General features: G+C 43.9%; 1 protein-coding gene across 1 annotated transcript in view; it reads left to right on the forward strand.

Annotated features, from left to right (window-relative positions):
* Positions 1-1,123: 1,123 nt before the first annotated feature.
* cacna2d2a (calcium channel, voltage-dependent, alpha 2/delta subunit 2a) overlaps positions 1,124-25,139 on the forward strand; it is a gene marked incomplete at its 5' end in the record, with an annotated part of 130,186 nt that continues 106,170 nt past the window's right edge. The window contains 2 exons of the mRNA XM_079747311.1: positions 1,124-1,239; positions 5,895-5,976. Of these exons, the coding sequence (XP_079603437.1) occupies positions 1,124-1,239; positions 5,895-5,976 (198 nt within the window). The remainder of the gene's footprint in view (positions 1,240-5,894; positions 5,977-25,139) is intronic.

A 25,139-nucleotide genomic window follows, 5' to 3' on the forward strand; every position in this document is an offset into this window, starting at 1 on the left:
AAGCTACACATTGGAACAAGATTGTTCATTGTTGTTGTTTTTGTGTTTTGATCGGTGCTCTGCAAGTGTTTCCATCCTTGCTGTAGTATGTCACTATTTATTTAAATTGGCTGAGATATTCAGTTCCCCTCCTAAAGGCTGACTTTATGCCAAATGAGATCCTTTCCTATGTGTTATTTACCTACGGCCCTGCTTTAGTTTTGTTTCCGTTACTTTTCCAATAAACTGTTCTATTTGCATGCTTGCAAAAGCATTAGGACATCCTGTAGCCAGTAGCGTGCTGTCTTCACTGATTAACACCATTAATCCATGGTTTTTCCCTCTAAATATCTGCTGACATCAAATAATATAACATTATTATCCATATAAATTCAGCAGTTAACTGTCATTTCCGTAATGACGGCGTTTGGCCATCATAAATAGGCCGATGAAATAAATCGAGAGCTATGGGTGACGCAGAATGTGTTTCTTCATTTTTTTTTATCGCTTTCATTCCCGAGCCTCATTGCAATCATATATTTCTAATCATCTGTCATACGTAAAAAACGTGTATTTTCTGCTGCGCACACCTTGAGCAGCACCCGCCTCCGTCTCCTTGGGAACCGCAGGTAAAAACAGGGAATGGAACCGAGAGGCGCGTCAGGCCTGTCGCGCGCCCCCATCTGTCGCACAGGAACGTTTGAAGGAAGCGCGGCGTCGTCTTGTGCTCGCGCGGCCCGTTTGTTACATCGGAGGCAGAGAGAGAGAGAGAGGGAGAGGGAGAGGGAGAGAGAGAGAGAGAGAGAGAGAGAGAGAGAGAGAGAGAGAGAGAGAGAGAGAGAGAGAGAGAGAGAAGCGAGTGCGCAAGTAAGCCACATCATCGGCAGAGCAGTAGCACCAGCGGCGGCCGTGGCGTCAGTGCATCTGTGAGCCTTCGAATCGCCTGTCTCATTCGAGCTGCCACATTCTCCCGTTACGTTTCCGATTGAGATCTTCCAATCCCCCGAAGTCTCAAGACATCTTCGGCGTCGCCCCCCACCCCCAAATACTTTTGGAGCTCGACGCTATTCTTAGATCAGCAGTAGGACACTGTTCTTCCGGTCCTCTTTGTATTTACTCCAGTTTATTGAATATTTAATGGAAAATGGCGATCTGCGCTCAGTCCTACGGTATCTTGTGTGTCTTCTCGATCCAAACTATACTCATCATATGCGTCTCTACACCGACCGCGGGGAGCCACCTCTTCCCTCAGCATTACACGTAAGTAAGCCCGGCATGTGTGCTTGTTACCGGGTTGTGAGCGCAGGACAGGTGGCCCCGTCATCTCTCTCCCCCCGGTAGCGGTGTTAATCACCGTGCGACGGTCGACCGACCCCGCTGCTGTCCCCTGTTGTTGACATACAGCCGCCGCTTCCTTCCGAGGCACGGTGCGTCGTCGTTTCCCGGTTTAGCTCGTGTTGTGTACCGTCCGCCTTGTCACCTAGCCTGTGTGTCGGGGGGGATATGTATCAATTGTGCCCGTGTAGGCTAGGTGAGGTCGTCCTTTTATCCAAGCGTTGGATTACTACGTGGCGCCAGGTGGAGACAATGTCCCTGAGAGAATGTGATGAATAGCTCGCGTCTCGTCTATTTGTAGGAAATATACAACGAGAAGACGTTAAACCAAACTGGTTTGTTTTCATTGGCACGGCAGCTATAACAGTTAACCTATTTACGAGTGATGGATGGCAAAGCTTCAGGCTGTACGGGGTTACTTACAATTGGCGAGTCTAAAATGGGTCTAAATCGAAACAAAACAGCTCGAAAGGAAATTGAGTTGTTCAATTATTTATCCGGGACACGGTTAAAACAATACGATGAGCTGCACCGGTGAATGCCCGGACATCGACCCGATCCGCAGTTGCGCCTAGGAACTTCTGCCATAGCGTAATTCGTCATATTTTACAATGCAATGAATAGCGAACCTGTGTGTAAATATTGTGCCAACTTTGATGTTATGGATATCTTTATTTCTTTTAACTGACGTCCTTTAACATACGCCCCCAAATGTAGCACTACTACTTTTTCCAAACCAAGAGAGGCTGATATTAAAATGAACGCATCCTCCCTCATGCGTCTTACGATAAATTGGCTTGGCAGTTTTATTATGACCAAGGCTATTGAATTCATCGTGGTGGGCACAAGGAACGATGGGATGTTGAATTGGTCGATTCGCCTCATAAATATTTGAACTCAGGACAGAAATAGCAGCCTATTTAAATTACCATTGGTGACCTGTGGAACATTTGTAATCATTGCCGAACCGTCTTCATGACTGGGCTTTATGGGAAAGATAAACACTAAAACTTTGTGTCCGCGTTCGGATTTATTTTTCAATAATGAAAAAAATGTGAATATAATAGAACTCACTGATAGATTATTTTGACCTTTAAAGAATTATTTTATTTTCCATTTATATGGTTACACCTTCATGGTTTGAATCTATCCACATAGGCCTTTCTCATTTCTTGCAGATACCTTTCACCAGAACATTTAAAAAGAACAACGAAAACGACATACAGAGTCAAAGACTTTAGCCTATAATGGGTGTGTGCCTTTATGTCAATCATTATTGCTGCTTGGTTAAATTCTACCTAGCCACTCTGTGTGTGTGTGTGTGTGTGTGTGTGTGTGTGTGTGTCATTTAGACATTTCTTTTGTCTTACCTTTTTCGAAAGTCTGGATGAGTGTGTTAGTGTTTGTGTACATGTGTGTGAGTGGGGCTGTGTGTGTTTTTTTTCAGTCATTTATTTGAAATTGCTGTTTGTTGAAATTTGGATAAATCAATTGCATGAAAAACACATTTTAACAGATGAAAGCATTCAGCTTCCATGGCTATTCATCTTTTCCTTTTTGCATGTCCTTATCAAGTCCGACAAATTTTCCAGATTATTTTAGCCATTTTCACACATACAGTCTGAGAGTTAGACGTGGGACGAGGATTTAGAGCACAGTTGCTGGTCACACCAACATGACTCACATAAACCACTTTTATACTGGAGCAACAAGATGGGAGACACATTATAATTACCCTTTTATACACAAAATACAGCATTTTTGTCACTATATCAAAATATTTTTAGAATGAGAGCATATCTGATTGTCTTTGCTGAATGACAATTTATTTTGCATAGTGAGACTATTTTTTCCCGTTGAGAAATGCTCATCTTTACATCAGTAAAGCCTGTTGGAAAGCAAACTCCCTAAAGTCTTTAACATGCTTTTGTGTGGATGTCTTTGCTTGTTCATAGCGCACATAGAGGTGATGACTGACGCGCACGCCCTCAAAACAGTGCACGTGGAGCTGATCGACAAACGAATGCTGATTGGTTGAGGGATGAAGTATATCCAGTGGAAATATTTTAAGTGAAAACCAGCTGCATAAGCAAACAGAGGGTAGTGCAGGAACTCCCTAAAGTAATAGTTGGATATTAGACAGTTCAGGTGATATGGGATCAGGGTGTATGTTTGTACGTGCATCTATTTGTGTTTATCGGATTTTGATGGACTCAAATCTCCATTCTGTTTTGAACGAGACCTTGTGTAAATCAGACATCTCAAGGGGTTATCAAGCAAGTGCAGCTTGTTTAGAGACATCTATATGAGATACCATTAGTTTGCTGCAGTTGAGTGCCCCCAAATCCGTGATCGAATTTGACCTGTTTCTGAAAAGTTATATGCATTGTGCCTGTTTAATGTATTCATTTTTAAGTTGTCTATGTTGAGAAAAAACATGTCAATGGTGTTAAGCAAGTTTTCTTTTCCAAAATTAACTACGTTTTTGAATGTCAAGTAAAGGACAAGTTTGTGTGTGAAACATACAGCCTGAGACTGCATGTGAAAGACTTAGTTGACAGGACATCTTAAAACATATTTAATACATAGATAGGAATGGTAACAAACGAATGAGTTCAAACCATAGATAAGGAATGACATTAACCTCCTCATGTCATATATATTCTCTAAATTAAGTGTTGCTATTCGTCTACAAGGTTTAAAGCATGAGGACACATCTAAGTTTGCTCTTTAATATAGTGTGTGTGTGTGTGTGTGTGTGGGGGTGTGTGTGTGTGTGTGTATGTGTGTGTGTGTGTGTGTACGAGTGCGTGTGTGCGTGTCAGCTGAGGACAGAGGTAATGTCGGTCGGCTCTTAGCCCCACTACTTTCTCCAGCTCTCTCCCCTCGCTGTAAGCCAGGTTTTCTCTGACGCCAGGTGACCTTTACATAGTCAGCAGGCCCTCTGAAGCCCGGTTCCTTGCGCAATCCTTTTCCGAGGCCCCCCTGGCTACCCTTGGCTCCATCCTGTCGACCCACACGTATACATGACTGTCTGTTAGTGACGCTCAGGTGAAAGAGACTAGTGTGTAGTTCCTCTAACGGCCTGTAGGTGGTTCACAGACTGGGCAGCAGAATGACCGGTCACCATCAAGTCAACAGGAAGAAATTGTGTTTTTGTTGTATTTTTCATCATCCTTTTTGGATCTCCGTGGCTAGTTCATCTTCCTATCATATCATGTATCAAGGTCCTGGACGACAATACAGTATTATTAAAAAGTTGAGTTGAAGCTGTAAAAAAAAATGTTTTGGTCATAGTTTAGTGCGAGGCAGCCATTCAGATTCCCAACCTCAATGTTCCAAATGAGCGTTTGCTTCCGCTGCTGGTTCCGCCATTTTCTGCCCGAGGCTGCGCCGGCCAGATATCTGGTGATGATTGCAGACACTGTCACTTCCTGGCAGCCCTGGTGCAATTTAATAAATCGGTCCTGTTTCCTTGTCTTCCCAACAAATCTGACATTAAAGGCTGACATTTCCCTGTGTCATCATCATACTGGAAGACATTCGAGCATGTTGCACCACAACTGTTGATTGTAGTGATTATCTATCTGACCTGGTGTATAGCAATGTAACAGATCCCCAAAGCGGCAACACAACACAACAGCACAACTGCTAGCAAACTCTTTGAACCTATTTCCTAAGAAAGTGGGTAAACCAGCTGGCTGTAACAGATTTGTCCGCACAGTGGTACATTACCTTTTGGATACGTACATGTTGCAATCTGAGACCCTGGTGGAGAAGGCTGCTGCTGCTGATTTGAAAGAACCTATCTAATGTCTTGAGCCATTAAGTCAATTGTTTCCCAGGAGAAGAAGACATGCAGTGATGGGCTCTTGGAGGTTTGATCTCTTAATTCCAAACTTGGCTCTGTCTTACAGCGATCTGCTCCTGCTTATGGTGCACTTCTGTCAGAGCAGAGCTGCTTTATTACGAAGAATCCTCCCATTGCTGATCCCAGCCCAGGCAGACATGCCAAGTCTCAACAGGAGCACACCTGCCTCTATATATATATCTGCATACATAGGGGGGATTTGGTGTATACAGGGGCAGATGCTGACGTTAAACAACTGCTTTAAAGAGTCAAATAAATACAAGAACTACATTAAAACGATCCCAAAATAGGAAGTGATTATCTTAATGGCATCAGGAGATAAAGCAAACAAATGAACCTCTAACTGTAAATTGATTACATATTTGACTCAATATATCTGCTCCCTGCTCCAGTACCTCTCCTAGTAGAGAATAACTGTAGCCTCGGTTCGACTCTCCCACAGTCTTACCGCAGGGAAAATCAATGTGCATTACTACGCACAGCCAATGGAGCTCTGTTGCAAAGTCAGAAAGGGCAGGTTTAAGGGATTTATGGATGCTGTGTGGATGCAGAGCCCTTGCAATACTGCACTTTAAGATTGAAAAAGACACAGAAGGCGTAATCATCGGTTTCAATGACTTTTATTTCCAATAAAGCCTAAATCAGACCTTTCACTGTGATTTCGTAGAAGATTTATAACATAGCTCATACATTTTCTTCTTTCTTTCAGGATGATGCACTGGGCTGGGCGTATTGAGAAGGAGCTGGAAAAGGTTCTCCAGCATGTCACCGGCATACAGCAGATGAGATCGGTAAGTCGACCTTTAAAGTGTGTGTGGTGTCGCTCAAAGTTATATGTATTAGCAATGTACAAAAAGGCTGCGTCCCTTGGCCGAATCCCATCCTTACGAGGGAATGTCCATTCAATCACCATCTAGAGATACGATAAGGATGACAGTATGCGTGTGTCTGTGTGTGTCTCTGTGTGTGTGATGAGTAATGTCAACTTCTTTCCTTGTTTTTCCATATTGTTGCGTATGCGTGTGTGTCCGGCATGTGTGCTCTAAGCATGGAGCAGATGGTCAGAACAGAGTGTGACTGACAGCTGTTGGACATGTTTCCTGCCGTGTGCGTGTGTGTGCGTGCGTGTGTGCGTGTGTGTGTGTGTGTGTGTGTGTGTGTGTGAGAGAGAGGAAGCGTTCACCGGGCTTCCAGGCCTTGTAACGGACCCTGAGATAAATGCCTTGTTATTGCTGTGTGGCTGAGTGTGATTCAGGGAACTGGGGAAGGAGCCCCGGGCGGCTCTAACGCTCGCTGTAGCCGTGGTTAATGTGACGGCCATTATCTGTGGCGATGACGTTGATGAATCCTGTGGGGGAGATAGCTGCGGGATGGGGCCTGCCGCCGCTAAAGGGTTAATGGGCGCCTTTGTTCCGTCCCGGAGCCGGAGCTTCTGTGCTACGTGTGTTTTATTGTCTGCCGTTGGCATGACGATGGGGAGGCTGAGGCTGGGAGATGAAGATAAGGAGATCTTCTGCGATCATCCCAACAACTATCAACAACCAAAATGGGGAGGGTTGAATTTATTGTAAATATCTGATCGTTCACTGTTTATTTTAAGTGGGCCACCCAGATAAACGACTGACATTTACAAAGTTGGTTATCTCAAATTCTTACCACGGTTTATTTAATAAATGACCGTAAAACCCCTGTTTTATTTATTTGTTGGTCAGTGTAGCAGGTCCATCCTGTTGATCCCTTGTGTCCATATGGTCGTGTGTTTGTTCGTGTTTGTTCCCGTGTGTGTGTCTGTGTGTGTGTCTACGTCCCGGTCTGACAGTATAGCAGGTGTGCAAGTACATTTATCACGGGCACAAACAGGAGTCATCACAGGGTGTGCTAAATGGCCCAACATGCCTCGAAAACCCATTTTCTAAATGGATGCCTCTCTCTTTACGTGTGTCTGATATAAATCTTCCTAGGGCTATGCTGGCTGGTAGCATGATTGGCTTCATGTGCGTCCCTTCTCCTTTCATGCACACATTATTCGCTCTAAGAATTCTTTTTTTTCTTAGAGTGTTTCATATTGGAGAGGAAGTGTGGAACTGGAATGGGTGTAATGTGGTCAATTTCCGTTTGCCTTGTTTAAGACATTTTGAGTGTGGTATCTGGTCAAATATGGTATCACAACACTGCCAAGTACAGATTCAGACCCCTATTTATAATAGTGCAACTGGACTTCAAGTAGGGACAAAAAAAACACCTTTTCCGACCACTTTTGTGCACATTATTCAGCCAATCTTTTGAGGGGTGAGAGAGTGATTGTTGGCAGTTTTATGGCGGAGCAGCCAGGAGAAGGGAGTGGCTGGATCTGGAGTGGCCAAGGAGGATTCGCTGAAAGAATAGCCAAACAACGAGTTGACAATGGAGATGGATGTTCCGGATGTTTTCCACATACATCACAGTCAAGATGTTTGTATTAAAAAACGACTAAAATGATGTGCCAGATAGACTGCTGCACCCGATGAGGGGACTTTGATGCTGTTTTTCTAGATGTTAAAGCTGCATTCAGCAGCACTTTTTTTGTAATCATAGAAAACGGACCAATCTGGGTGATGGAAATCAGATCCTCTGTCAGACGTCCCAAAAGACAGCGGGACCCCGGGCAAACGGAGATTTGATTCGGTGATGATGATGATGATGAACTTCCGAGCAGTGCTCGGCGGGGAACATTAGAGAGGTCTGCGCTGCGCGCGAGCGCGATCCAGCAACCATGTGCTGGTCTAATTGAAACACATGGCTACTCTCTGGGCTGTTGTGGTTTGCTTTACCACATTGGAAGCACTCATCTGAATGTGTAATTGTCATTAGTGTGGTAGCTGCTGTGTTTAATTCACGATAGAAACGCATCGGCGGATGCTGACATTATCCCCACGTTCCCTGGCGTTGTCACACTGGTTAAGTCGGTGGAACACCTAGTTAGCCATGTGTTGCAAAACACATGCATGGTGGGACACTCCCAATAATGCACACACGCACTCGTGTACAGGGACGCTTTAGCAGGTTTGCGCAGTCGCACGATTATGAACAAACACACACGCAGGCACGCACGCACACATGCCCACACACACAGGGTGGGATAGATATATTTTTATTTAAAGTATTCAGAGACATGTTGACATGGATGTCTTAATACACTACAACGCCCCCTTTTAAAGACTATCTTAACACCCTTTATCCTGTTTGCCTCGCCTTCATGCCCCTCCCGGCCCCCCCGGACCACTCGGGAAACACGTGAAGCCCCACCTAGAGTGCAGCGTGACATCACGGGTCCCAGCTTACAGCCAAACAAGCCTTTGCTCATCGGAAGTCAACCTGCCGCTCCTCCCCGGATGCGTGGGCTCGACTGATGCCAGGCTTCAGCTGTGCGGGCGCCCTCACGCGCGTCGCTGTGTGTGGTTTTCTACGGTCAAACACTCCCATCAACCGGCTTTGCGGCCGCATGCTGAGAGCAGATTTATCTCCAGCAAACAGAGGCGCCCCTTAACACCCCCCCCCGCCGTCCGTAGTGTGCGCACGAGAGTGTGAGTGTGTGTGGTAAGGTTGGGCGGTTATTTATTTTTCATGTGCATATTCATTCGGCGGAGTTGTTGGACCTGAAAGCAGCACTGTTGCTTTGAAGAAGGCATTGTCTGTGACTATATAATTGATGAATTCCTGTCTTAATTCCTTTGCCTGCTACAGGAGGTAGAAAGGCACTGTGCGTCAAAAACAGAAAGCTAGCTGTGAGCAGTAACGCTGTATGTGTCCACTGCATGCATCCAGCAATGGCATAGCAATGTGTCAATACTCACAACTATAACCTACTCTATGACCTATGACCTATGACATTTTATGGCCACTGAAGTGTCAATTTGCTAGATTGCGATTGCACATTTATATATGGGGATATCTTCTTATGACAAACACATTTTTTAACAAAAGTTAAAAAGCAACATATAACTTTATACACAAGTAAAGCAACAGGGAAAAAGGTTTTTTTACCATAATAATTATGACTTTGAAGAACTGCGCAGTGCGTCAAATAAAACACATCCAATATTAACCTTAATCTTACCTTATCTTACTTTCCTTGAATGAGAGAGATTTATTACAAATAATACTGCAGTCCAATATTCAAGCCTTTTTCCTCTGCCATATGAGGGCAGATAGAGTTGTATGAATAGCGAACAGTTGTTCTACTTATACTGTTTGGAGCTTACCCTTTACTTTGAGGAAGAGGCTTGCCCCAAGCCAAGTCACCCACCACAAACACACGTATCTCTCTGAAAGGTCTCTGCTGGATTTACTCTATATCGCTGACTACCACAAATGTTCCATAATCTGTCTCAAATGCCCAATGCTGTACTAAAAACACCCATTCCTCACGCTCCTCACACACACGCTCACACACAATGCAGAAAGACGCGCCTTAACTTCCTGAAACTAGCCAGACCCCACTCATACAAACGCACATGGTGTACACACACACACACACACACACACACACACACACACACACACACACACACACACACACACACACACATACACACACACACTCTCTCTCAGTGGGCCATGATGTAACGGCTGATCAATGTAATAGGTTCCTTGATTTAATATCGCTTACCCATGTAGACAATTTACAGGAAGAGTTGAGGGTCCGTCTTCCCAGTGTGAGCAATTGCCTTTAAAGGAGAGAGCGAGAGAGAGAGAGCGAGAGAGAGAGGGAGAGAGAGAGAGAGAGAGAGAGAGAGAGAGACAGAGTGCTCTGGTCCGCTCTCCCTCTCCCCATCTCCTCATCTCCCCCTCCCCACAGCTCAGCACTCCTGCTTCAACCCTGAACGTTACACACTAACAGCCTGTTATCTGGCTGCTGGATTCATTACAAGCTATTTTTGCCATCTAAAGTTTCTTATCAGGCTCTAGTTCATGGCACTCTGCCTTTCTTCAGTGATACCGCCCTGTCACGACCATACGTAACTTGTATCACCTTGCAAACTAGGCTTGTCTTTGGAGTATCTTTGTGTGTTTGAGTTTCTGGATTGTTTTGAAGTAGAACGATGAGTCTGTCATTGGTTTCTCAATTTGTGTGGAGTGCATTTGTATTTGAAAGTGGTGTTTCTGAAAGATTCGGTGTTACCTTAAAGTGTATTTTTTGTAATTTTAAAGTTCCAGAATGCCATTTATTGTCAAACTGTTTAATAACCGCAAAGCATAGTTATCTCTCAAACTGGACTGGCCTACTTTCTCAAACCTATTCCTATTTTTGGGACTTTTTTTTTTCACTTAAGCTGATATCTGAACAAGATGTCCTCACTACAATATTTTGTTTATAGCATATTATTTGAAATGTTAAAGCCCCATATCTCCCACTCTAGACTAATATGTTGTTAGACTGCATATAACTACAATTAATTGACCAGCTATTGCTATTCAATTAGGATGTTGAAATCAACTGAGTTTTCTTTTGTGTCCGATGCCCTGTTTTTTTTTTACTTTTTGTTGCTTATTTAAGCATTGTACTGTGTTTTTACATCAATAGTATATTATCTAGCCTGATTATAGATATATCAGAGTAAAACAATATATTATATGATCAGCAATCGTGTATACAGTCACTGAACCAACGTGCTACGGTTTACGTCCAAGAATAAACTCCAATAAATCAGGGAACTATAAACATGTGTCAGATTGAAATAAATTGGATAGCTTATTGTTTATAATGGAGTGATAACAAAATGAGTCTTGCTGTGCATAAACATAGTCTATGCTTGCTATTCATCACCTCATCACTCATCAGCTGTGCTTCAGACCTTGGAGCCACGTGTTCTCATTTATTCTGGGGCAAAGACAAACAAGTCCAAACAACTCCATCACAGACATTTTGTCCAAATAAAGAGAGCTGATCAAAGGAAAAAGTATAAATGACAAGTCTGCATAGGCCGTTTATGTCAATAAGTGAATGTAACTGACACTTCACAACATATATGAAACAGCTGATGCTATTGAGCGTTTGAGTTGAGATCTTTTTGGAGGCTTATATGCAGAGCCATCCGTTGGATTCCTAGCATCAGCAACCCTTGCCAAAGTGCCCCAGAGCAAGGAAACACACCTAACCAACCACTTTGCTAAATCAATAAAGTGCTGCACTTCCCAGTTCCCAGTCACTAGGCAACTGGGAATGTATGTTATTCACACAGAAATCAATATTCATTTATCCGAATATTTCCCTAATGAATTCAAGAATCCATCTAAGGTCCATTACATTGAACTGTATAGAAAGATAGCTTAAGATACCTGCAGAGCTGTATCATGCCTTGATATTTTAATATTTGTCAAGTGAACTTGTGATCACAAACTTATGTGGAATTATGTGGAATTGTATTTCTTTCATATTTTCTTTATTTGTAACTTTTGTTTTACAAAATTAATTGAAGTCGATGATTGGATGATTGGATCACACCATACAAACTCATTTGGGTGATGGGCCCTGATAATCCTGATTGGTGCTTCCCTGGATGGGAGAGAGAGAGAGAGAAAGGCTTTACACTGGGCTACATACGGACAATGCAGCATTAGTCCTATACGTCAAAATAGGATTAGCAATCCGCTGAGACTCAGCCCTGTCAGAGGAAGATGCTTCATTTTGTCTACACTGCATATTCTTGTCTTTGTTCTCCTCCTTCACTCCACACTGCTCTTTGATTTGTCTGCTTGGTGTGTGTGTGTGTGTGTGTGTGTGTGTGTGTGTGTGTTATTGACCGTGTGTGTGAGAGTGTATGTGTGTATTTCTGAATCTGCAGTTGTGTTAATGCACACATGGATTCCTTGTCATTTTATGTTTGTTACAATGAAAGCGAGCAATGTCTTTTTTCTTCAAAGCTCACTGTTTTTGACAGAATAGGGGGATAAGGGAAAGTGGAAATTGCCTTACCTCCTTCTAAACTGAAGCACTTCCCCCTACAGTGGGCTGGTAATATGGAGTGGCATGGTGCCCTGGAAGACTCCAGGTGTAGTGAAGTGTTTTATTCATTTCAGTGCAGGGATGGTGATGCTTGGGCCTGTTTTGAAGGCTGTAGGTGGAATACATTTTGGTGTGGGAAAACTGTATTTATGTCTTTTTTTCTGCATGGGCCTTTTTGTTCTGGTATTTTAATGTGGTGTAGAATGGCGCTTTAGCCGTTTGGCACTCTCTGCTGCTCTCTCTTTGAATCACACTTCTGAGCATTTCTAATTGGCTTCCACAAGGATGTTGCTGTGTCTCAGACATACAACAGCTGCAGAGAGAAAAAAGGGACAAAACGTACAGTGTATTTTTAATCCACATGCCAGAAAATACATTTGTGATGTTTCATCTTGTAAGAACTACTGACTGCTGCCCCGTTTACCTAAGGTCCTCAGCCACAGTAGCTCTGGACGTTCTCTATTTCCTGTGTGATCTTAAAGAGGAGCTCCACTCCTCCATCGTCTGTCCCCGCCCCACTTTTTCAGCTTCCAGCTGGACCTGCTCTCATCTCCGCCTCTGGCCTCCTTCCCAGGGCCCGTTGTTTGATGGGATTTATGCTCCAGCATTACAATTGCGGCAATGCTCATACACGCACACTAAAACTGATGTGCATTGCCACACAAAAACAAAGTGCAGACACACACAGGCAGCTCACCATAGTATAGACACATTCACACGCTCAGCAATGATGTGTGCGCGTTAATCACACGGGAGGAGACACGCACACGCGCACACACACACACGCATCCAATGACAGACTCATCGTTTGGCAAAACATTTGCGTCTGGTCTGCTTCAAAACAATCCCTCATACCTTTGTGTCTGCAAATATCTCTCTCTATAAACACCCGACAAATTTGTGCTTGCGGGTAATTGCCTGTTTTTGGCATTAAAAGTTGATATGATAGTCGAGACTGTGCAGCACCGATTTCTGGATTTTGTAAAGGGCACCTTGAAACTCATTTCCAACACATTCATATGATTAGACTCTGAGACAAACCGGCAGAAGGCCAGTTGTCATCGGTGGGCTCCAATGATGGACCTTTTTCATTAGGAAACAAATAGGTGTAGCTCAGAACATGAACTTTGGGTCTGTTTGATTTGGGTATGGCAGTGAACCAGTATGGGCACCACTACTAAAGTCAATATACATTGACAATGCTGGTTCTGCGACAGACGTCGATAAAAACCGACCTAATCTTAAAACTACAGCAACAGGAAGTTAGCTTTACCTTCTATTGACGAGCTGTCTAAATAAGGTCCATTGCCAATCTGTGTGGATACACACACAATTCAACAGCTACCTATCATAAAACTAGATGGATTAGATGTATAGTTGAGTTTGACCGAAAATATCAGAGATAGTACATACCAACATATTGTTCTCCCCTTTCCCCCGACATGAAACCTTAACTATATTAAATATAGTTAAGGTTTCATGTCGGGGAAAAGGTGTATGTTTGTGTGCCTACCAGAAGAGCACAAATTCAACAAAATTTGTTGAATTTGTGCTCTTATGGTAGGCTTATACACAAGTAGTTAATTGGTTTGTAATTACGTCATTACACATAGCTGCTGATTATACTGGAAAAAGGCTCAGGCTCCTTAAAGTGACAGCAGCTTTTTAGACAGCTTGTTTAGAAAAAGACTGCAGCATTATTAGATCCAACTGAATAGTTTGATTCTGTGTATTTAAAAACCTTCCTTGAATTCAGTGTGACAGTGCTTTGGAATACAAGTGTTTTTAGTTAACTTAAAGTAATGCAATTTGACAATCATTTGTTTCGTTTTCTGACCGAAATATTTGTTGTAGTTAACACCCTGTAATTACCGTCACAAAGACACTAGTGATATTTAATTACATAGAGGCTCATATTTAGTAGTACAAATATAAATTATACCCTTGTCTAAATCGGTCTATATAAAATTATAATTTTTCGTCAACTTTGGTTGACATTTTATTTGGGTTAACGGGATACAAAAAAAAAGGATCTCTGAATCCACTTTGATGGCGTTAAACAATACTTTACATGAAATCTCTTGCCGAATGAGGAAAGCCTGCACAAGACACAGGGATGATCATGGTATTGTGGTAGCATGTCATCTGATATCCGTCGCACAAAGAGAACATCCTCACTGTAGGACTGTGGCTTCCGTAGTGGCTCCAACGCGAGCTGCAGATGGCTGAACGCATTGAGCAGCACTCTGTTTGGCCTAGGGGCGGATTAGCTCCTCATTGTCATGTGTGGATGTACTTTCCATGTGTGTCTCCCCCAGCATGTTCAGGGCTGGCTCCGGAGTGGAGTTTGAACAACTCTGTACAGTTTCCACGGTAACGTCAAGCTGTAATTTGGGTCCAGCAAAGTGTGGACTTTTCAGAAATAGGAGTCGACAAGACATCCCGCGGTGTGGTCGGTGCACTGCCATGTTTTTTTATTACGTGCTGTACGTGCGTTTTTTCGGATGCGAGTATGTGCCCGCCTGTGTGTGTGTGTGTGTGTGTGTGTGGTGTGTGTACTCGTGTGTGTGTGTTTGTTTGATGTGCGGACCATCCAGCTCATTTCACACACAGAGCGACATCAAAGGCAGCGTTGTATTAACCCGTTGGTGGGGTCGCACCGCGTGCCATCCCCAATTTCACATCCTCTCTGCCTCACCAGCACCAAACTTACACGGCCATTCATATTGAAATGAACTATGGAGCATTGGAATCGCTTTCCTCTCACTGGGAGATAGAACTTCAAAAGACTAGAGATACATATACATATATATATATATTCCCATCTGGTGGCTGTGATGTGGCCGGCCGTCCCTGGGGTTCACGGTGGAGCGGAGGTGTCTTGTGTCCTCCTAGAAAGCGCGCAGGTATCATGTTTTTCTTATTAAAACGGGTCGAGTGATTTTCCATTACAGCCGGCTAAAACAAAAGCCGCCTCCCTCTCTTGTTGATTAGACAATGCAGAGATGATGTCACCGGCACACTTCGGTTAGAGAACGCACGAGAACGTACGCGCACGTGTTCGCACATCTTAACACAACACACACACACACACACACACACACACACACACACACACACACACACACACACACACACACACACACACACACACACGCGAGTACACACACAACTTAAACACACGTAAGTGCAAGGTCCAAAGCACATTACACCCTCCAAAAGACAACCGCACATGACATATGGTGCGGCTCTTAAATGCTTTCTTGCCATATTGTTTTTTTCCCCCTGGCCTCTTAAGTGTGTACAGACATTTGCATGTCAAATGTTTTATTTATACAGTTTAGATTGAATAGAAGTACCTCTGCCTGTTACAGCCTATCTGTGATTTTCACATTTCCACCTCGTCTTGGGGGCTAATTTAATTTCATATCATAAGTATTGATCTTGCAAACTTCAATTTCCTGCAGAGGCGTGATTGCGCCGCACTAGGGCGGTCACAATGCACGCCAGCATCGCTGATGACGGCCGTGATGAAGATGGCGTGGAGGAGTGTTCGCCGGTAATGATTTCCATGGGTGATTGCCGAGGTGATGGGTCCTCTAAGTTGATGATGGTGGTGGTGGGGGTGGTGGGGGTGGTGTGCCCAGAGATGGTAGGAAGTCATTTAGGGCCGCTGTGTCGTACCTTGTACATGCATGTACAACCAGGGAACATAATATCAGGCCCGGGCGGCCCTGCTTGCTCTTGTTGGTATTTCATTAATAAGACCTGCCTCTTTCACCGACTCTCGAGAAGTTGTTAGATCGCTCACTGGCTGGAACCCTGGGCTATTTCAGGGGTCTGCTGGTGCTCCCACTCATGCTTCTGCACTTATACCCAGCATGCCGTGCGGTGTGGACCTGCTCTCTGCTCACGCACTCACAACGTTCAGGGCATGGATGTGAGCTAAACCACGTTGTGCCTTAGAGATGCACACACACACGCACACACACTTGCACACAAGCTTGCACTCACGCACACACGCAAGCACGCAGGCACACATTCGATGTGTTCATCATACTCGTATTGATGTTTTTTAAAATGAGAAATCTTACAACACTAACTTAAAAGAATAGCAGCTGTTATGGAGAACATAAGTGAATTGCAAAGGCTCTGTTTGTTGTTATTGGCTTATCCGATTTGTCCGGCTTAAGGTCGTGTTGTGATTACAAATGGAATGTGTGATTCCGAGATGAAATTCAATTACTCAATTTTTATGGAATGTCAAGAACCAAAAACCAAAAATTACAGCAAAACAAATACTTCAGAAACACTTTGTCTTCATGTTAGGCCATAACTCATTCATAAGCATTTAGTAATTGAACAAATTATTATCAAACATGATAATGAAAATACATTTGTAGATGATTAACTAGTGTGCGGCCTACCAGCCTTCCAAATGGACTGTTTACACTGGTTGGAGGAACTATCCATCATACATCGGGGTGGGAACTCCGACTTGAGATCTCACGTTATGATGGCTAATCAACATCACACCTGGGCCTTTTAACATAGCACTTATTAATCATCTTAAAATGTATATTCATGTTTTGTTAAAGGACTTCATCACTTACTAAAGGCTTATCAATTAATGTTTCGTAATGATTAGTTTGTCATTAACTGGAGGATTATTAATGTACGTGTTGTTAATAAATTCATCTTTTAACAAGAGCTTATAATGAAATATGACTGAACGTTATCAAGTATTACCCATTTATTTACATAATGCGTTTGCTTATACTTGCGGGGAAATCATAATTCCTTAATCTGCAATTAACTTATCTAGGACATGGGCTTCCCCTTCCCCAAAGAAATACATTGAAATGTAACGGCAATCGACATTACTTCTGTACCCCTTTTTCCATGAGAGCTGATGCACATCAACCCACTGCCAGCGAATACTTTAGTGAAAAAGGCCGGCCACGCATGTAAACAACAGCAATACATTTCAATTTGGCCTTTGTGATTTGTCATTTAGTAAAGTAACTGCACGTTTTTCATTGTTAATTTGTCCACAAATTCCGTAATGGCCGACGCACATTAATTCCCCAGATTGCCATTTATTACACTCGTGGGAATCGGTCCAACAGTGTTATTTGGACTAATGGTAACTGGTAACGGATGCCTTAGTTAAGCCAGGCGAGACGTTACTATGGTTTGATCAACCAGGCAGGCCTGAGGTTTCCGTGAGAATGTTGTTTTCTAACATTGACCCCCTAAAATGAGAAGGGGCTGTTCGATGTCTAAAATCAGATTGCATTTGAAGTCTTTGGTGATATTATTAAAGACTTGGCAATCTCAAGATCAGATAACAAACTGTACTGGAGAACTTGCTTTCAGTGTTATCAGCCTGTGATCTTTGTTCTTCATCACGACAGTGACTTTTTTTATTGGGATAAGCGGGCAGGTTAATACACAGTCAGTCAACATGAAGGGAGAAGTTCATCATTGAAGCCCATATACATCCCCTTTTGTATTTTTCCCAAAATAAATCACAGAAAATAATTGGTTTGAACTTTGAATGAAATTGGGATGGCTGTTGAAGCATCAGAGGATTCTTGCTCAATAATGTTGTTAGAGAATGATGATCATTCCCTTCAACCCATCTTTCTAGTAATGTAATGAACAAAACAAAATTGTTGAAGAAAGTTTCACCTCACCTCCGCTACACACAGGAACCCTGCCAGTGTAGCACCTGAAAGACGACCTCAACTCAAAACAACTGGTTTCATTGTAATCCTCCTATTTTATGTGGATCAATGTTTTTATTCAGACAGAATGTTTTTATGTAAAAGGCAGAGGGAAGTCAAGATTTGTGTGTGTTTTTGTACATATTCACAGTATGAGAAAGGAGTAGGAGTACTTGTGTTGGTGAGTGAGTGGGCTTGCAGCTGTTACAGATAAATATTAGGCCTTTTGACTGGCCTGCACTGTATGAAAGGGATACATCTCTTTGTTCTGGATTGGATTTATTGTCCATTTCTTGTAAAACAGATCTGTGTTTGAGATGAGTGGGGCTTAAATCTAAATCTAACTCACTGGCAATAACTAGATGAATTGAGTTTGTACCTCATACATTTCTTCTACTTTTGATGCGAAATGCAGTCATACAGAAGGATGAGGCTACCACCTGTACTCATTGAAAACATAATAGGGACCTTCTATTCTTACCAACAATAACCATCCTTTTGTGGAGCGAGACAAAAAAGTGGCTTTCAAAAGGGAATGACTTGCTGGAGGTTGGAATTGAATCGATCTCTGCGAGGCGGTTCGCCTGTGTGGTTAGTGCGTTTTTGGGTCAACAGTGACTGCACGTAGTTTCACCCTGTGCACTACAGGCTCCTGTTGATAACATAAAGGTCATGTTACGTAACTCTGACGTTACCCTAGACCTGACAAACCTGACACTCATCATCCATCCAAACTTCAGTCCGGCCTCGCCACAATACAGTCTGCACGAGTTGCGTCTTTGCTAATGAAGACGTGTTTATGCGGTCCGTGTTGCACATATTGATAACTAACCCGTGCTTGTTTCCGGTAGTTGTAGTTTCAGGCAGGTCTGAAATGTGTTACAAGCTGAATTTTGCGTTCTGCCGGTAAATCGCTTGCGCATCAAAGTCTGCGCTCGCATGCTCCAACAGGCACATGGACCAAATGGTATCCAATAATAATTCAATCAACGATCCATATGCTACGTAGCCTAGTATCTAGTCTATGGAGACTACTTATGATATCATTTTTCTAAACTATGTTGCGGCCAATCGATAATGCATTCTATACCTATATTACTATTGATTTCACTACTCTGACAAACTTTTGAAAATTTGTCTGCAGAGGTCAAAGAGTGGCTGATGCCGTTTACCTCTTCAGATGTTCAGCAGGTGGAACAAGGTTTTTAATTATGCGAGGCATCATGTATACAAGGAATGAGCTTGGAGATAGAGGAAAATGAAAATCGAGAAGGTAGAGGTGATTGAGCTATAGTAGCTATAGTGTTATAAAGTCAGGTGTGTGTGGGGGTGTGCTCTATATAAAGTTTGTGTGGGGGTGTTTAAAATATAGGAGAAAACACACCCACACACACACACACACACACACACACACACACACACACACACACACACACACACACACACACACACACAAATATAGAATGTAGGCATTCTCCTTTTTCCTTTTCAAAAAGGGTACATTTCTGAAGGTATGAATGGAGTCGTCATGGCAGCTGCCGGTTGAGGTGTTCATAGAGGGTGTGTGTGGGAGGGGGGGTTGTAGGAACAGTTTAGTTGAGACTGCCATGTTCCCTCTGCCTAAGCTGCTAGGTGTTGGCAGTGGTAGGTTCCCCACGCTGCACGAGTTGTAAAGTCTTTCTGCCGGTCTTAGAGCTCCCAACAAAAGCAGCAGAAACGAGCATTCAAGTTGACACATTTAACACAAACAAAAGCGGTCTGTCTCAATTTGTCAGAGCATGTACTTTACGGTGAGATGCCACTTTACAGGTTGTAGGTTTATCATTGATCTTGAAGGCTTTTAAATGGATCGCTCGTTTGCTCATTTGCTCTTGTGCTGTAACGACTGAGCCATGACACTAGCGTGCGCGGCCTTAAAGGGCCAGACCACTGATTTCACACCTTGAGGCTGCCGTTGGGACAAGTGGGATCGAGGTTTTGAATATTTTTTCCAATTCAATCGATATTTAATAATTGCCAAAAAAGAGCTTCTAAAGATCTCTTTTTTTAGGAAAGTGATGTGAAGGTGTTGATGCTCAGCGGCTGGCCCAGAGCTTCACAGCAACACTTGGTGGACCGTTTTTTAACATCATTTAAAAATCGACTTCCCGATTACCCCAATGGAAGCCTCGATGTGTAAAATCTTTAAATAGGCAAGTGTCTAATGTGTTCATGTTGAGTCTGCCACTACTTGGTGAACCGCCTCACTGAAATTCACAGCTTTTAGTCACACATGATGTCTCTGAGTCACTGTTACGAGTCGCAGGCCAGGGTTGCAAGTCAACACACAGTTCTAATCTTTCAATGTACTATTTCAGTGTGGGAACGGCTCCCAGTGCTGTATCACCACCTTAATACTTGTTTCATATTGATTCATGTTTTCATTTTCAGTGATATAGAGTTCTCGCTTCCTCACCTGCTCAATCAATTTTGAGGAGACACACTGTCTGATAAGTAAAACGCTGTATTCCTCTGCAACACATCCATGTTTGGTGTTTCAGCGCACACTGTCTGTGTGAGTGTGTGTGTGTGTGTGTGTGTGTGTGTGTGTGTGTGTGTGTGTGTGTGTGTGTGTGTGTGTGTGTGTGTGTGTGTGTGTGTGTGCTGAATGGGCAGCAGGGAGGAAATGAGGAGTTACAACTATCCAAAAGATTGCCGGTAAGACACTAGGCTATGCTGATAATCGATTCTTTCTAGAACACGTTGACATAATCCGTACACTTTCGACTCGCCCACGATACTGGGAAGACATTTTGAGGCAGCGCTCTTGCCAGGTGTTTATTGAGAAGCAGCTTGCTAAATTTAGCCAATCATTGCAATAATGTGCAGTTTTAGTACCTGAGAGTAAATCGATTATCACGGGTCTGAACATAGTGCTGTTTTTACGGCAGATGTTCCACAGTCTACTATTAAGTAAAACGTAACGGGATGACACCATACGCGGAGCTTTCCAGCTGCAGACTTAATTGTTGAGATGCCTAACAGCGCATTTCTGAATGTCAGTATGCATCCCTGAAATCATTCTCAAGCCGCCAGCGTTTTGAGATAACCTCAATCTTCAAGATGTTTGCAGATAAGTTAGAGCAACATATTTTTCATTGGTCTTTAAATGTTGCGCTTTGTCCGTTGTCTTTGTGAAGAGCTCAAAGCACCTCCCTGTGACAAATGGAGTTCAGTAGAAATTAAAACGCAGCGTCGAGAGCTTGAAGAATGAGCGTTTAATGAAGCACTACTTTTCTTTGTACGCTGGCTTTGTGATTTTCTGCACCAAAGCGATTCTCGTAGGAGGATCCTCTCAAGAGGATCATGCCCCTCCTATCATTCACTCGCTTTCTCAAGTACTTTAGCTGCTAATGTTCTGATACAGACACAATTTAAATAAAAATGATTAAAAAAAAAACTCATTAAAGAGGTATCCAACGAAACATTGCCAATAATACCAAATATGACTGCTTATTACTACTCCTACTACTAGTATTGCTATTGCTACTTCTACTCCTGCTTCGGCTTCTAACACCACCACCTCTGTCTGTACTGTTGGAATGTGGGACTTGTAGAAATGTGTATGTTCCTGATGTATTTTTCTGGGTTCCACCTCAAGAGTCACACCCGTTTGTCTGATGGAAGACCCCAAAATGCCATTGAGTTTGAAGGAGTGTTATGTGACCCATTAGCCTCCGATGGACGACTTCTCCTGCCTGTAGCAAGAGTATATGTGACCATTTTCTCTGTTTATTGCAACTTGCTGAGACTAAAGCATGAGTCTCTTTCTTTTACAAAATAACTTAGCCTTTCTACAACACATTTCCACCTCAAAATAACAGCATTTCATATTGTTGGTTGACGGGTCGAAACGCCAAGAGCACACGTGCCTTACCTTAGAATCCTCAGCAGTCCTGTCCCTGTTTAACACTGCACTTTAATGTTTTCCTTTTTTCAATAGCTTTGAGGCCCTTGGTGTGTATGCGTTCCTTGATAACACAGTCACCAGGGCCCAGCATTGATCAACTCCGCCTTAGAGGCCTGTTTGTGGAGCTTTTCACAACAGGCCGCTGTGGCTCAAGGCATTGACTGTTGCAGCGTCACAGAGCCTCTGTACAAATGCTGATGGACAGGCCGTTCTACTGGGTTCTCTTCTCTTAATCCCCACAACTTGAGGGGAGGATTCACACACTATTTCTGCGTCCCCTCATTCCCAGTATCCCCCTCTCACCTTTCTCACTCATCTAAAATCAGTGAATTTCCATTCAAAAGAGAGAAGGCAGGCGATATTAATCGAGGCCGGCCTCCAGGCCGAGAAAGTCAGCTCATAGACTGAAATAACCTGGGCGCTTTCCTATTCCTCTAATAAGTACACTTATTTCCATCGAAGCCTGTGGACGGATGTTCAAAACGTTTCCCTGGGTGCACTAGAAGATAATGTGCAGAATGCTAATTTACATTTTTTCCCCTCATCCCTGTCTCCACCCCACTCAAGATCTTCAAGAGTTTGAGCGAAAAATAAATGTTATATTGCTATATACCAAGCTATATTGCTCTTACTATTTATTGAATTTTAGCCTTTAATGGACGTTGACGCGGTTGCCTTTGAAAATGAACGGTACTTAAAGAGCAGGCCAAATGCAGGCTTTGGTGTTGCTAAACACCATGTTGGTTCTGATCAGTGTGATTAGAGCCCGGCTCTGTGGAAAGCAGGACATTACCGACCTACGGACAGAGAGAGAGGGAGAGAGACGGAGAGGGAGGGAGAGAAAGAGGTCGTAGCACTCTGATCTCTGGCACTTTCACCACTCTGATCATGGCATTTTCATAAACTGTGTCCTACAGAGAAAACAGCCAAGTGTTCAATGCGCCTGGCATATATTTTCGGTTACCTCGGCGAAGATTGGGGCTGCCTGCCCAGAACCCTTCCTGCACTTCCTGTTAAAAAACAACAATAACATGTCCAGCTGCCCTGCACGCGGTTCAAGGCCAGGCTTTGTTTAATGGCGGGGAAAGGGTAGGCGTTAATCTGGACCAGCGAGACACTGGGAAATTAATGATCATTTACACTGGCGGCATAATCGGCGCTTCACGCTGTCCTCTGATACTAAATTGCTTCCTTTGTTCCTCAAGTTATCTCTCTGTCCGTCTCCCTTCTCCATCTACTCTCCTTACCCGCGCTCTCGCCCGTGATCGTATTATCCCTGAGTTTCTCGCCTCATTTTTCCGGTCCTGGCCTTTTTTCCCTCTCACCGGCTTCTGTCCCCCATTTTTTCTTTCCAGGTCGCTCTCTGTTATTGTTAATCCGGGCGCTAGGTTGCCATGGAGACATGAGCCCTGTGAGGTTCAATATGGAGGACCATGTCTCGCAGCTTGTCTGTTGTCTCGGACACTCTGGCCACCTCTCAGGGCAGGGAGCACAGCCCGAGAGATCAGAGATGGAGGGGGGTCTCGGGGGAAGACACATACACACACATACACACACAGACACACACACACCTCAGCCTTGACCCCCCATACCCACAGACACACAGACACACACACACAACGATGGAGACCAACCACAAACACTCACACACACACACCGCTCTTGACCCCCCCTACTCACAGACACACACACACCTCAGCCTTGACCCCACATACCCACAGACACACAGACACACACACACAACGATGGAGACCAACCACAAACATTCACACACACACACACACACACACCGCTCTTGACCCCCCCTACTCACCGACACACACACACACACACACACATACACACACACCCACACACACACACAACGATGGAGACCAACCACGATCACTCACACAGACACACAACGCTCTTGACCCCCCCTCCACACACACACACACACACACACACACACTGACGCAGCACTTTGTGGATGTCCGATCCATCCCCTATCTCCCAGCCTGGGGTGCTCTGGGTGCCATTGCTCGTCCTCGGAGCATGGCCCCCCTCGGCAGGTGACATGGTGTGGGGGCGGGGGACTGTTTAATTAGACCTTGTAATGACTTAGCATGGCGCCCACTGTCTATCAGGCTCCGCAGACAGCCTCAGGGTGTCACAACATCAGAACAGGGGAGCCCTCGCCCCGGGGCCCACCTTTAGGCCCTTACATTATCCCTGTCTCACATGCCGGAGGTTAAATTGAGTTCCAGAGTCAGTTCCCCCCCATCCCGTATCACCTTTCAGCAGGGTTAAATATTCAGTCTGGGAGGTTTGTAACGTAATCTTCATTGTGGTTTTAAATTGTCTTTCTATTCTCCCCGCCGTCTCCTTTGCTGGCGCTGCCTGTGCCCGTTGTGAGGCATAGATAAGTGAAGCCAAGAGAAAAATGGCAGCCAAAGCGACTGTCACTCAGGTAATATCCTGGGTACATTAGTTCTTGTGGAAGAAACTGAAGAGTTGGCAAGCCCATGTATCCTTCTGCACTAGGAGGTATTGGGAATAAATCCCAGAGTGGTTAATGTATCCGTAATACGATCTGGGCTTTTACTTTGAAGGCAACAACGCCCTGTTCCCGACCAGACAGTATGATACTGAACATGGGGATTTACATTGGACAGTGTGAAACACTGCATAACAAACGAGTATTGAACATCTTCTACTTGTTCCGTTGTCATTTCTTAGTGGAACAACACTATAGTTGACCTGCTTCTCCCAGTAGCGCCATGCAGTCTGCTATCCACTTTGGCTCTCAACCACTTACAGCGCTATTCGTGTCTCACTCTAATTGCTTACTCTTATCAAGCAACCATTTTGCACTTTGTGATGTTTGGATTGCTTGTCGAGGATGTTGATGACTACCCTTTGTCCAAATGTGTGCTGCATTACAAAGGAGCTTCCTTGGCTTGGGGAACAGCGTAGCACAACACGTGATGACATGTAGGCTGGGGCCCAATACGGTGATGGCAGTACTTGTGATGCCAGAGCCAGGACAGAGCTGAAGCATCGGAGCCTCGACTCTCCCTGAAAACGACGGAGGAATCTCAATTTAAAGTCTAGATCGCGTTTGAACTTCTTTCCAACCATGCTAGGAAAAATGAGATTTTAAGAGTTTGGAGAAGACCTCCACGAACATTTGCCCCACGCTTAATCTAGGCCTTGGTTAATATCGATGGAGAACCATCTCTACTCTAAACCAAACCACTGCATCCATCCGTTCTCCATTGGATGGAGATGTTTGGATTGATGCATTACTAG

The sequence above is a fragment of the Pollachius pollachius genome (assembly GCF_949987615.1).
Source record: "Pollachius pollachius genome assembly, chromosome: 12".
Lineage (NCBI taxonomy): Eukaryota > Metazoa > Chordata > Actinopteri > Gadiformes > Gadidae > Pollachius > Pollachius pollachius.